The 14,206-nt window shown below is 50.5% G+C and overlaps 1 protein-coding gene across 9 annotated transcripts; it reads right to left on the minus strand.

The window, feature by feature from the left end:
• Positions 1-5,422: 5,422 nt before the first annotated feature.
• Positions 5,423-13,966, minus strand: STX4 (syntaxin 4). 9 transcript variants are annotated; one of them, XM_073792103.1, is made up of 11 exons: positions 13,671-13,959; positions 13,381-13,482; positions 13,169-13,268; positions 12,958-13,032; positions 12,157-12,227; positions 10,513-10,621; positions 10,365-10,441; positions 9,990-10,127; positions 8,992-9,102; positions 8,814-8,912; positions 5,423-6,612 (listed from the first exon to the last, which is right to left on the minus strand). In XM_073792103.1, exons 1-10 carry the CDS (start codon positions 13,698-13,700, stop codon positions 8,832-8,834), a joined length of 894 nt encoding a protein of 297 aa, XP_073648204.1. In that variant the 5' UTR covers positions 13,701-13,959; the 3' UTR covers positions 5,423-6,612; positions 8,814-8,831. The 9 variants fall into 9 exon arrangements, with proteins under 9 accessions (XP_073648204.1, XP_033695397.1, XP_073648201.1 ...); XM_033839506.2 differs by having other exon boundaries at positions 5,423-6,818; XM_033839505.2 differs by lacking the exon at positions 5,423-6,612 and adding an exon at positions 7,463-7,601.
• Between the last annotated feature and the right edge of the window lie 240 nt (positions 13,967-14,206).

Genomic DNA, 14,206 nt, shown 5'->3' on the forward strand with positions numbered 1-14,206 from the left:
CAGTTTACTAGCTCTAATATTTGTGTGTGTGTGTATTCCTAAGGATTTTTTATATACAGGATCATGTCATCTGTAAAATGAGATTGTTTACTTCTTCTTTTCCAGTCTGGATGCCATTTGTTTCTTTTTATTGCTTACAGGGTTAAATAGAAGTGATGGGAGAAGACATCCTGATCTGAGGGGGAAAACATCCAGTCTTTCATAATTTAAGTATGATGTTAGCTGTGACTTTTTCACAGATGCCCTTTGATAATTAGCAAGTTAAGGAAGTTCCCTCTTATTCCTAGTTTCTTAAGCTTTTTTAAAACATCAAAGTTGTTGGGCTTCCCTGGTGGCACAGTGGTTAAGAATCCACCTGCCAACGCAGGGTACACAGGTTCGAGCTCTGGTCTGGGAAGATACCACATGCCGCAGAGCAACTAAGCCCGTGTGCCACAACTACTGAGCCTGCATGCCACAACTACTGAAGCCTGAACGCCTAGAGCCCATGCTCCTCAACAAGGGAAGCCACCGCAATAAGAAGCCCGTGCACCACAATGAAGAGTAGCCCCGGCTCACTGCAACCAGAGAAAAGCGTTCACACAGCAATGAAGACCCAATGCAGCCAAAAATAAAATAAATTAATTTAAAAAAAAAAAGAAAATCGAAGTTGTTGGATTTTGTCAAATGTGTTTTCTGTGTCTATTGAGATGATCAGAGGGTTTTTGTTCTTTATTCTACTAATATTCTTTATTACATTAATTGATTTTCAGATGTTAAACCAACCTTGCATTCTTGAGATAAATCCCACTTATAAAATCATTTTTATATATTGCTGAATTTTGTTTGCTAGTATTTTGTTGAGGATTTTTACATCTATATTCATAAGAAATAGTGATCTGAAGTTTTCTTTTCTTGTGATGTCTTTGTCCCGTTTTGTTATCTGGATAATTCCCAGACAGTCTGACTTTTGGCCCTCACTTTTCTTCTGCCCCAACTTCAATTCCCTGGCTCTCTGCCAGGACTGTCCCAGGTACTGAAAGCATCTTGGGAATGCAAAATCATAGGCCCCGCTGCTGGGGCAATAGCTGGCATCACTCCTTAGTCTGTACTTTGGACTTCAGTCATGATCCCCTCCCCAGCTGAATGTCTGCATAAACTGGGACTCCTTGCAGGAGAAAACTCCAGAACCAGGGCTGAGGCAGAGGTAAGGGAAGGCAGCAGGCTTTGTAGATGGGGCGGTCATTCTAGATTCAACCAAGGAGATTTGGAGACTTGTTCTCAATTACTTATGCACAGCCCACTCTCAACTAAAAGCCCTCTCCCTGGAGCCTGCTTTCCATTCAAGTCCTATCCCAGCTCTGACCTCATCTCTTACCTACTTTTTACACTCAGCAGGCTCCAGCCATGCTGGCCTTCTGTTTATTTTCTTCCCAGTCTTGGGACCTTTGTACTTGCTGCTTCCTGGGGATGGAACCCATAATCCTAGATTTGCCCATGATGCTCTTTCTGTTCAAGTCTCAGCTCAAATCTCACTGCTTCTACTGCTGCATAATAAATGACCACAAACTTAACATCTTAAAAACAACGTCCATTTCTTATCTTATAGTTCTATAGATTAGAAGTCCAGGCTGATTCAGCTGGGTCCTCTACTTGGTGTCTCATGAGGATGAAGTCAAGGTCTTGGCCAGTGTGAGCTTTTATCTGGAGGCCCTGGCATAGAATCCACTGCCAGACTCACCTGGGTTATTAACAGAATTCAGTTCCATTTGGCTGTAGGAATGAGGTCCCTGTTTCTTTGTTGGCTGTCAGCCAGTGGTTGTTCTCAGTTTCTAGAGGCCATCTACATTCCCTGGCTAGGAGCCCCTCCCTCTTCAAGATCAGCAATGGCACATTGAGTCCTCCTGCTTCAAATTTCTCTGACTTCTGTCTTCCTCTTCTGTAGCTAGCTGGAGAAGCTTTTCAGCTTTTAAGAGCTCATATGATTACATTTGGTCCACATGAATAATTCAGGACAATCTCCCTATCTTAAGGTCAACTGATTAGTAAACTTAATTACATCTGCAAAGCCCTTTTTCTCATGTTAGGTAACATATTCATAGAGATTAGGGCACGGAATCTTTGGGGGCCATTATTCTCCTTACCACAGTTCACCTTCTAGCCCTCAAAGATTCATGTCTGTCCCACACACAAAATACACTCACTTCCTCCTGAGGTCCCTAAAAGTCTCATCCCATTACAGCATCAAGTCAGAGTTAAAAAAAAAAAAAAAAAAAAAAAAAAAGTCTCATATAAATCTCATCAAACCAAAAGTCCCAAGTCTCATTATCTAAATTAGATGCAGATGAGGCTCTGGGTATAATCCATCCTGGAGCACAATTCCTCCCATCTGTGGACCTATGAAACTAAAGAAACAAGTCATGTACTCCAACATGCAATGCTGAGACATGCATAGGGTAATAGTTATAGACATTCTGGTTCAAAAAGGGAAGAAATGGAAGGTAAAAAGGAGTCACTGATCCAAAGCAACTTCAAAAGCCAGCTGGGCAAATTGCTTTAGGTGTCCAGGCCTACAAGTAACCCTCCATGGCTCTGCTCTGCCTTCTGAGCTCTCAGTTCTGCCCTTTGGATTAATCACCTCCCCTAAGAAACCATTCCTGCCTATCTTTTAGAACAGCCGTCTCCAAACCCTTGTAATTTTTTGTCACAACACACTGCTTGATTTTTTAATAATACATGTCCTGGTTTTGGGATGTCTTAGCTATTTCTTTACTTGTCATCTCCACTAAAATATAAACTCCATGAAAGCAGAGACCTTGTCTGAATTTTCACCTCTATTTCTCCAGCACCCGCCATAATGCCTGGTGCGTAAGTCTTGCTCAATAAATATTTTGGGAATAAATGAAAGAATCAGTTAAATGTGGATTGGGGTGCTGTGGTATGCTGAACAATAGCCCCCCAAATATGTCCACATCCTAATCCCTGGAACCTGAGAATGTTACTTGACATGGTAAAAGGGATTTTGCCAATGTGATTAAGTTAAGGATGGTGAAATGGTAGATTATACTGGAGTATCTGGATAGGCCTAAGGTAATCACAAGGGTCCTTATAAGAGGGAGACAGGAAGGTCAGAGTGGGAGGAGAAGGTGATATGATAGAAGCCAAGATTGGAATGATGTGCTTTGCAATGGATGATAGGGCCACTAGCTAAGGAATGCAGGCATCAGTTAGAAACTGAAAAAGGTAAGCAAATGGTTCCTCCAGAAGGAGCCAGCCCAGCCAACTCCTTGACTCCTTTAGCCCAGTGAAACTGATTTTGGATTTCTGACCTCCAGAGCTATAAAAGAATACATGTATGCTGTTTTAAGCCACTAAGTTTATGGTAATTTGTGCCAGGAGTAATAAGAAACTCAAGTTCCATTGCCTAAAGCAAACCATAGCTGATGTCAGTGGAGTGGGGATATATAATCTCTTCGTATGGAGGGGCTCCACAGGGAAGGCCAACGAGTTTTTGAACAATTGTAAAATCTTCCCCCGTCTGCCCTCTTTGTCACAAATACTGTCTTTTGTGTTTCCTCCACATGCAAAATAAATGCATCCCCGTCTCAAGGCAGACCACCCAAATGACCTATCTAATCATGGCATCAGGCTCAAATCCAGGACCTCTGATAGTCTCTATATCAGGTCTAGATGTGGCATCTCTTGATCCAGAGACCTATGACCCAAAGTAAATAAACAGATAAACAGATAACTAGATAGATAAATAACTAGATAAATAGATCAATCAATCAATCACAAGTTATCTCTGTCCCCTCCACCACATCCAACATATGAAGTGGAACAGGGACAGGATAATAGCAGTAAATACCCTCATTCAGAAGGAAAAATGGGAGACAGAAGTTACTGGTCTATGATAATTCTAAAAATCCTGCTGGGCAGATGTTGAAAAGGACCCCCCTCCTTCCCCTGGGAGTGGGACTGCTTCCTGGGACTAGTTCCCTAGTTCATTCTTCTCCATGTCCTTAGCTCTGCCTTTGTTTGTTTGTTTATTTGGCTGTCTTAGTTGGGTCTTAGTTGCCCCGTGCGGGATCTCCAGTTGTGGCATGCGGGATCTTTAGTTGCAGCATGTGGGATCTAGTTCCCTGACCAGGGATCAAACCCAGGCCCCTGCATTGGGAGTGCAGAGTCTTAACCGCTGGACCACCAGGGAAGTCCTGGCTCTGCCCTTACAATGGCCCATCCTTTTCCATTTATTCTCCTTGGCCACATTTGAGAACACTTGGAGGTTATGCCTTTCTTTAATAAGGCAGCTTTCTTTTTTTTTTTTTTTTTTTTTTTTGCGGTACGCGGGCCTCTCACTCTCGTGGCCTCTCCTGTTGCGGAGCACAGGCTCCAGACGCGCAGGCTCAGTGGCCATGGCTCACGGGCCTAGCCACTCTGCGGCATGTGGGATCTTCCCGGACCGGGGCACGACCCCATGTCCCCTGAATTGGCAGGCGGACTCTCAACCACTGTACCACCAGGGAAGCCCCAGACATGCCTCTTTTTCGACTTAGTTGTAGGCAAATGGAGAGTTACACTCTTAATCTCTTTTCCCTGAATCACCTTGTATAACTGAAAGGATTTACTGGAAACCACTTCGACCAAGTCAGAGGTTTTTACATAAGGCATGAGAGCCATACACTTGATATGGCCCTTGCCACAAAGATGAGTTTGTTTTTTTACAATAAATTTATTTATTTATTTTATTTTTGGCCGCACTGGGTCTTCGTTACTGCGCGTGGGCTTTCTCTAGTTGAGGCGACCGGGGGCTACTCTTCCTTGCAGTGCGTGGGCTTCTCATTGCAGTGGCTTCTCTTGTTGTGGAGTACAAGCTCTAGGCACGCAGGCTTCGGTAGTTGTGGCTCATGGGCTCTAGAGTGCAGACTCAGTAGTTGTGGCGCACAGGCTTAGTTGCTCCACGGCATGTGGGATCTGCCCCAATCAGGGCTCAAACCTGTATCCCCTGCATTGGCAGGTGGATTCATAACCACTGCGCCACCAGGGAAGTCCCACAAAGATGAATTTTAATAAAACTTTGTGCCTTAACGGCCTTGTCAAGTTGTATCTTGGTTAAAAATCTGGATCACTTGCCTGGAGTTTCTATATTCTCTTCCATTTCTGCTTAAAAACTGGCCAATTATATTCTGAGTCATCTCTTTCTTACAGTAACTTGTCAAATGCACGCAATAGCAACCAAGGCATGCTACTAATATTCTCTTTCCCCAATTTTTTGCCTAAAGCTCTAAACTCAGTTAGACGTTATTTATACTCTTAGTTCTATTCCCAGCTTACAGTTTAAAAAAGTGCTTCACCACTGCATAACACACATCACCATCTTTCCAGCTTCCAATGGTAGTTTCCTCACCAGCCACTGTCCAGCTCCAAAGCCAATGACACACAATTCAGGTTTATTTTTTATTGTAGCAACACCCCACTGCTGGGTAATAATTCTGTAACAGTTGAAAGGACTGTTGATGTGGTAACAACCAACCTCAAAATATCAGTGGCTAACAGCAAGAGAAGTTTCTCATTTACATTACACGTCATTTTACAGGTGGGCTACAGCTCAGCTTCATGTCCTGTTAATTCTGGGTTCCAGGCTGAAGAAGTCTTGATCTGGCAACTGACAGTTTCATGGCCGAGGAAAAAGAGAAGGGAAGCTCTCAGAATACTCATTGGTGCTTAAAGCTTCTATTTGGAAGTGGTACTTTGCATTTCTACTCATATTCCACTGGCCATAGCCAAGCCCATTGTAAGTGGGGCATGAATGTATAATCCTCCTAAAGAGAGGGGCCCAGTAGGAAGGACAGCATATATTTGGAACAATAATCTACCACAGGGCTGTACCGGAAACTGATATCAATCACTGAACTCGTCCATTCTTGCTTCATATGCACTCTGCTGCAGCGTTTTGTACCATGTGACACCTCTCATACATCTTGATCAAGGGTAAAATCTTGACTCAAGGTAGACAATTCATAGGTAGGTCAATGTAGCCTGACCTGGACCAGTCAGGTTCCTTTTCTTAAGAATCTGAAGCATGAAATATTCAGCGGGTGAGGGAGTAAGTGGAGAGGGCTTGCAGGTGAAAGGTGATACAACATGATTTGGAAAAGCCACAACTAACACAGGCCATGTTCCCTGAAAGCTGGGCTGACAGCAGCCAAGCCAGGATTTCAGTGCAAAACCTGCCCTGAGCCCCTCACTCAGGTCGGTTTCCCACAGGGAAGGGGTATATGCAAGGAAGCCTGTGAAACCTCCGATGCACTTGTCTTCTAAGTCTGCTCCAAACTTGCCACTCACCTGTTCAAAAATCTTCTATAGGTCCCCACAGCCCACAGAAAAAGTTCAAATTGTTGAGCCCGGCATCTGAGCCCTCGCTTGGCCATCTAGCCACCTCTTCCAGGAGGTTCTGGATGGCGTCCTGGGTGAGACGGTTAAGCAGCCTTTCAGGGTGGCGCTGTCCAGCACGGCCAAGCGGAAGACACACGCTGCACGTGGACACCCAGCTGCGTAGATGTGGCAGTCTCCGCGTCGGCTTGACAATCTCTATCAGATTCCAGTAGGTACCATGGGTCGTGCAGTTTGATTCTGAAGGCAGAAAAATGGGGGACTGGACAAAGGCGACCAAGAGGACAGGATTCTGCTGAAGCAGCAGGCCGCAAGGGGAAGAGATGGAGAATGGAGAATCAGGGAAGCGCAGAGGCCCCGCGTCCAAATCAGTCTTCCCCTGGGGCAGGATCCATCCGGTTCCGCAGTTTCCCCATTGGGTGGGCATCCATAGTGTTCGAACGCTTCTGAAAATGAGGGGTTACTTCCTGTAGGCGTCTACTAGAGTTTCTTCTGTACACAGGACACAGGATCTCAGACAGGACGAAGGCGTGGGTAACCTCCCAGACTCGGCCCGCCGCAAGTCCGAGCAGCTAGGGAGAGCGACCCGGCCACGCCTTCTCGCGTGAGGTTCTGACTCCCTGCGCACGCCTGCCAGTCTCTCACTGGCCAGCCGCCTTCCGTCTCCTTTGGCGTTTTGATCATGCCCCTTGAGCTCTGTGATCCAATCGCTTTTGGGTGCGACTGAGGACTCGCTCTGAGGCCCCGCCCACATCAGCGTCCTCTAATTGCTGTTTAATACCTGGTGCTCACTCCTTCAGGACGCCCTACGGACCAATCCTGATGCTCTTCAGGAACAACACTTAGGTCCGCTAGTCAGTCGTTTTCCAAGTGGCGACCGGGCTACCCTTCAGCCACACCCCGTACACTCGGGGCCAAGTGTACCCTCGGATCTGGCGCACGCACCGAGCAACCGCCATTCTAGGGCCACAGGGAGGCGCTGCAGGCGGGCGCCCAGCCACGGATGGAGGCTGGGCGGTCCTGTCCCACGTCACTGGGGCCCAATCCCGCCCTCTGACCCCTCCCCCATCCCGGGTCCAGGGACGGGTCCGAGTCTGCACCAACGACCACACAGCTAGCCCTTCATCGCTCGCATCGCCCCGGCACCCACGTGTGCACCCCATACTTGGTGGCCGAAGCGAGCGGTACTGCAACCAGACGGGCTGGGCTACAGGAGCAGCAGCGGTGACCTGTGGGATCGAAAGTGCGATGGGACAGGGCGGCTGGAACCCGGCTCCCAGACCTTGGTCAGGATCAGGCACCTCCCTCTTTTTACCAGGCTTCGGAGCAAGCAGCCCTGAAACTAGGTGTCTGGGGACACGCGCCACACCCAGCTGCAGAAACTAGGCATGGGACTTGGAACTCTTAGACATATAGAGTGGAAGCCTGGAGCTCAGGTGAGTCATGGAAACCCTGGGGTCAGGCTCCTCTGCCTCCTCTACCCGCTTCAGCCACAAGACCCCTGAGAAACAAGGTGAGCTGATACAGTGCCTGGCTCCATAACCTGAACTCATATAAGAGGCAATGCCTTTTTCTGGGCACAGGGCCTGGCCTGTTGAACCCTTTGCCTGGCAACCTCTTCACTGATTCTTCCCATAACTGGCCCCTCCTCACTTGCCACGCCACTCAAATATCGCCCCCTCTGAGACAGGCCCTTCCGAGTCCACTATATCCAAAGTAACAGGCTCAATTACTTTTTCACAGTGCCTCTTCTTCTTGGCCTCAGGAATGCCCATAGATCACACACACACACACACACACACACACACACACACACCCCACCTGTGTCCCAGCCTGGCCTGGCTCAGCCTCACTCCTTTGGGGTTAGGTACTCACAGCCAGATGTGGGTGTTACACCCTCCCGGCCCCACTCATTCTCATGGGAGAGTAGAAGGGCACTGCCAGCCTGGTGTGCTCACAGCACCTACGACAGTCTGATCTGAGCCTGCCTGGGCTGGGCCTGTCCCCAAGGGTGGCCAGGAGGTGGGAGGCTGGTTACCTGGAGGCCCTGGACCAGCCTTTTCAGGAACACACATGCACAGGGGAATCTCCAAGCTTTTTTTTTTTTTTTTTAATTTCTTACAAAACCACATGTCCCAGCCAGACAGGACAGTGCAGGCCCGCCCCCAGGCACTGTGGCTGGAGGAGGGAGGCCCCCATGGATGAGGGGCTGCCGACCCCAGAAGGACCGTCTGCCCTTCTGCACAAGGCCAGTGTGAGGAAGGGGTCTGGCTGGAGGCTCTGTCCTGCCCACCCCCAGCTGCTGGGAGAGAAGGTAGACCCGGGGTCCCTGGTGCTCTTAGTGCCTGCAAGGGAAGGAGTGCAGAAGAGGGTCTGAGGAGAGGAGGAAAGGCTGGGGTCAGGGATGGGGCAGGCCAGGGGGCAGGCCCACAGTATCTCACCGAGAATATGCAGCGCTATCAAACCAACGTGGAGACGCTAATGATGACCACCAGAACGAGGACAGTGACGGACAAACAGATGGCAATAAAAACTTTCTTCTGTGGGAGAGGAGTGGGGTCAGGGAAACTCAGGAGGGGAGGGAGGGCCACCCGGGGGGTGGGGTGGGGGGAGGCTGACCTTCCGCGCCTTCTTCTGGCTCTCCAGGGCCATCTTGACATGTTCCTGCCCACGTTCCACATAGTCTGCTGAGCTCAGAATGTTCTTCTCAATTCTGTTGATCGTCTCCCCCTGTTCGGAAGAGGGGGCGGTTCAGGCAGGTAGGAATGACTGGGGGTGGAGGGCCCAGCAGCTCCTCCGTCTGCCCAGCCCAACCACAAATGACTGAAGGACATGCCTGGCAGAGAACACTGCACTAACAAAGATGTGGAGTCAGGACCACATCTGACCAAAGTCCGCTCTCCTGCAGGTGGCTTCGAGGCCCCCTTCCACCATGTGGTCCCTCCTGTCCTGCTCCCTCTCCCCATACAACCTCTACTCGCAGTGCTGGCTGGGAGCTGAGTGCCTTACATGGCTCCTATCTTTTCACACAGGGTGAACTTTTGTCCCCTCACAAGTCTGTCTGAAGTCGTGTTCTTTAGGCCTGTCTCCCTGCTGCTGTGAAGCTCTCCCTATCCTGGTACTCCTACCGAGTGAAAGCTCTTCCCCATGACTCCCAGCTGCGAAAGAGCATTGGGTCAGCTCCTCCAGGACAGGGCTGGAAGCTCCCCTTATCCTGAGATAAGGGCCGGGGGAAGAATACCACCTCGCACTCCATCCTTGTACAGATTTTAGGAGGCAGGCCCTCTAGGGGGCAGCTGTGGAGCTCTCAGAAGTATGAGGGTAGATTCTGTTGGTGGAGGAGAAGCCAGGGTTGGGGCCATACCTGGGGTGGGCTCAAGTTTGAGGGATGGGGTACAATGTATAGAGGAGTGGCCATCCAAGTAGCTGTTCAGGAGGACGCAATTTGGGGGCACAGCTAAGGATGGAAATAAAGGCCAGCCTGGGGGCTTGGCCCAGTCTGGAGGGGAACAAAAGCCCCGGGGAGAGAGGCTAAGGGTGGAGGTGGGCTGACAGGCACAACACAGTCTCACGTCTGGGGGCTGAATCAAGCCTGGCCAGCTGCCTGGGGTGCCCACCTGCATCTCCACTTCAGTAGCCAGAAAAGTGAAAATCTCATGAAGTTCACGGATACTGCGCTCAAGCTGCTGGATCTCACTGTGCCGGGCCGAGATCTCATTTAGGGCCTGTCGAGTCACCTGTGTGTCCTTCAGTATCTGGAGAGTGGACAGGAGTGAAGGGACAAGTCACAGGGAAACCAGCAGCAGGTTCAGAATTTCCTGTTCAGCTTTGGAGCGGCCCTCAGGCCTAGAACTGGGGCCAGGCCCCTGATGAGTGGTTCCAGGCAGGCTAATTCGTGCCCTTCCGGGCCTTAGGATTCCCTCCATGAAAAACGGCCAGGACTCAGAGAGGACGGGGGGCCCGGCAGAGGGAGGCTGGCTGTGGCCACTCACATTGGACACAAACACCTCGCTCTGCCCGCTGTCCAGCATCTGCTCCAGCTCCTCGTCAGACACCATTCCAGCATTTGCTGTGAAGGAAAAGGCCAGGCTCAGAGCTGGTCAGGTCACCTGACCCTGTGGGCCGGACGCCGCAACTCACTGATCTTCAGCTGCCTCCGAATCCGCTCCACGTTCTTCTCCCGGTATTCGGACTGCATTGAGTTGCACTTGTTGATGAGCTCCACAAATTGTTGGGACAGGACCCCGTGCTAAGGATGGAGAATAGAAGCTGGGTACTCCTGGGAGGATCCCTGCCCGGTCTGGGCTTCAGCATCCCCGTGGGTACAGTGAGCAAAGAGCATGAGCTCCTAGGTGCCTGCTGCCTTGACCACCTTGAAAGGCTCCCCCAGTCTCTCAGAGTAAAAGCCGAAGCCCTTACCAGGACCTGCAAGGCCCTATATGACCCGCCCCTTCCCCCGTTGCCCCTCTGACCTTACCTCCCAACACTGTGCCCTCACCCCTTCCCTCCAACCACAATGGGCTCTTTACTCCTCTCTGAGCAGAGCACAGCCCCACCTCAGGCCTTTACACTTGCGGGCCTTCGGCCTGGAATGCTCAGGCCCCACAAAGGCCTTTAGTCTTTGTTACAATGTCACCTTCTAAGTGAAGTTTTCTCCACCGTATTGCAACCTGCCTTCTCCCGATGTTCTCATTCCCTCTCCTCCTGCTCTTTTCCCTTAATACTTCCTACGTTCTAAAATAATTTACTGATTTATTATGGTGATTGTCTCTCCGCACTGGAATGTAAGCTCTGTGAGGATAGGGATCTTTGGTTCACGGCTGTATCCCAAACAGCTGAAAAAGGGTCTGGCACACAGTAGACCCTCAACAAATATTTGTGGAATGCTTGTTGAACACCAGCCTCACTGCTTAGACTAGAGGTGTGCTGGGATGCCCGGGGGTCATAGTGATTGCCCAGATTTTTACAGGCCCACCTGGGCCGTCAGCCTCTCACACCAGTGACTACCACAAGCCCCCCCTCTCCCCCGAAACGCTCTCTCTCCTTGTCAATTTTGCTGATGTCTAAAATCTGCTCATTCCTTGCAGTTCCTTCCTCAAAGACACATCTGCTCTCTTGGCTTCAGCTGTACCCTTTCAAGATGGCCAAACTGTTCCATCTTCAATCTGGGGTCTTTGCTGAGCTCTGGGCCCACCTACTTCAACTCTGATCTCCAAGAACTTCAAACCATGCCTCACTGCGCATCCAGAGGAGGCAGCTCAGACCACCTCAAATCTCCTTACAAAGCTGTTGATTCAGTGACCTTCCACCCCAGGGAAGTTCCTCTTCCTGACTTCTTGAATTCTGTCCCTGGGGCAGAGGATGTCCCTGTCACATAGGCAGGGAACCTCCCAGCCATTTGACTGCACCCTCTTCTTCCCTGGGCAGAGCCATTAGCTACCAAGTCCTACCTGAGTAATGTCTTTGTCATCTATTCAAGCTTAACTCCCCATCTTGGCTTCTAGAAAGTATCTCCTACAGCCGAGCCCAGATCATGTCTAGGGACTCAGCAACTTCTCACTGAATGGAGGAGAAGAGGGCAGTGATATAATGGACTGGAAGTCATGAGACCTGGGTTCTTGACCTTGGGTGAATCCTATTCCTCTCTGAGCCTCAGTTTCCCCATTTGGAAAATCATCTGGTTGGACTTGATGATCTCTAAGGGCCCTCCCTTCTCACATCTGCCATCTAATGATCTATAAAACACTAGCTGAAATTTCCTAGTTCTGGGGATAATGAACCCACCTGGGTTTTTCTCATTCTTGTGTTGACCGAGTTATAGTTCTCATCAGCTTCCTCCTTCTGGGGCTCTATAGCTGTGGAAAGACACAAGAGTATTGGTAGAGCAGGGGAGTTTGACCTGTGGCTTCTGAAATTCGGTTTGGGGACTAGGACCCCAGCCACCCAGCCATACAATAGAGAGGTGCTTATGACCATAGGATGTTTTTTTGGAAATAAAATTTATCATAAAATGACTAATTCTGAGTCTCTGACAGGCAAAAGTATATTTTTCTTTGCAATAAATACGTCAGAGAATTCCCACAGGCATGCAGAGGCCTCCTAACAAAACCCCCATCGGCCTGCCCAAAGAACGCACACTGGTCAGCAAGAATTGTAGAAGTACAGCTGATCCTTGCACAACTGCATGGGTCCACTTATACTTGGATATTTAGAAAACAAATGCATGCTACAGAACTACATGATCCACGGTTAGTTGAATCCACCCATGCAGGACCTGGGATATGGAGGGTGGACCATACAGTTATATGCATATTATGACTTGGGGGGTGGGGTGGCAACACTAACCTCTGCCTCGGTCAAGGATCAAATGTAAATGGTTTCATTATAAATAAGAGAACCTAAGAGGCAGGCATATGCTGTGGAAAGAACTTTGGACTGGAAGCCAGGAGACGGAGATTCTAGACGTAGGCCTGCTGTGTGACCTGGATATATGTCACTGGCCTCTCTGGGCCACACACTCCCCAGATATACCAGGAGCTGGGCAGGATCAGAGGAAAGTATCTGTCTGAGGTCCTAGAAGCTCACCCTTCAGCTGCGCGCGGATGTCCCTCCCCAGCTGTTTGATCTCGTCGCGCAGGTTCTGCAGGTCCTGCTTCATGCCTGAACAAGAGAAAGCCATGATGCCCAAACAGCAGCCCCTACCTCAACAAATCTCCCTGCCCACCACCTGCGTGGAACTACAATCCCCACAATCCCTCGGGCTCAGCACGCGTTCTACACCCAGGGTTTGACTCACTCTCCTCGGGAAGGGGCGTGGCCAGAATGGTGACCTGCTGCTTCTCCAACTCTCGGACTTTATTCTCCAGCTTGACAATAGTTTGCCGAATTGTCCGAACCTGGGGAGGATGACCGAGAGGGCTGAAGGAGATATGGGGGTACTCCAGGCCGCTATGCTCCTCGGGTCCTCCAGCCCCCTCGTGAATCCAGGCCGAGAGCCCAGCCTCTTACCTTCTGGAAGAATTCATCGTCCGGGCTCCCCAGCCGTGCAGTGCCCGGGTGTACCACCAGCGCGACTCTCTCCTTGTCTTCATCGTCCGAGCTGTCATCCCCCTGCCAGGGCCGGGGTCACTGGCATCACTTCCTTAATATTGCTCTCGCCCAGCAGGACTCACAGACTTCCGGGTCTTTCCTTCCTAGCCCACAGCCACCCCTCCCTGCCCCGAAGACCAGGAGTCCTGCATTCCAGCCAGACCCCACCCCGTCCGCCTGTCCCCAACCTTGCTGTTCCGACTTCTCACCTGCCTCAGCTCGTGGGTCCTGTCCCGCATGGCGGCCCGAGCTCCCTCTCCCCGGCGCCGGAGCCCGGCGGGCCTCAAGATTCTAAGTTTGGAACTCCCGTATCCCACTCACACTCTGACACTCCCCTCCGCCCTCACCCTGCGGACCCCAAAACTGCCCCCTCCACGAGCCGCCAGAGGCTCTTTCCCTGGCACCATCCACAGTCAAGGGGAAGGAGCCGATCTCGGGGACCCCCACGTTTCCACAGGTTGGAATTCCCTTTTCTTCCCCCCCTCCCGCTCCAGTAGCCTCGGCCCCGCCCCCTCTGGGATGACTGGAGCATGCGCACGGGAGCTCGTCCCTTCCCCACTCGAGGGAAAGGCGGAGGTCGGAAGCAGCAGGGCTCCGAACGGAAGCAAAATTGCCAGGACGTGAGAACCCGCCCACTTCGCCGGAACTATCGCATCTTCAAACGGAAATCTACTTGCCAAAAGGGGTGAGAATGCGTCATTGGTATGTAATCTGAGAGGCCCCTCATCTCACATCACCCCACGGT

This window comes from Tursiops truncatus, chromosome 15 (genome assembly GCF_011762595.2).
Source record: "Tursiops truncatus isolate mTurTru1 chromosome 15, mTurTru1.mat.Y, whole genome shotgun sequence".
NCBI lineage: Eukaryota > Metazoa > Chordata > Mammalia > Artiodactyla > Delphinidae > Tursiops > Tursiops truncatus.

What these genes read in the sequence shown, in the direction of transcription:
- STX4 (XM_073792099.1), bottom strand. Translation starts at nt 13,700, where the DNA reads ATGCGGGACAGGACCCACGAGCTGAGGCAG. An exon ending in CACGCCCCTTCCCGAGGAGA is followed by an intron (nt 13,033 to 13,168) that starts GTGAGTCAAACC and finishes TCTCTTGTTCAG; the next exon opens with GCATGAAGCAGGACCTGCAG. An exon ending in TCGGAGGCAGCTGAAGATCA is followed by an intron (nt 10,442 to 10,512) that starts GTGAGTTGCGGC and finishes TTTCCTTCACAG; the next exon opens with CAAATGCTGGAATGGTGTCT.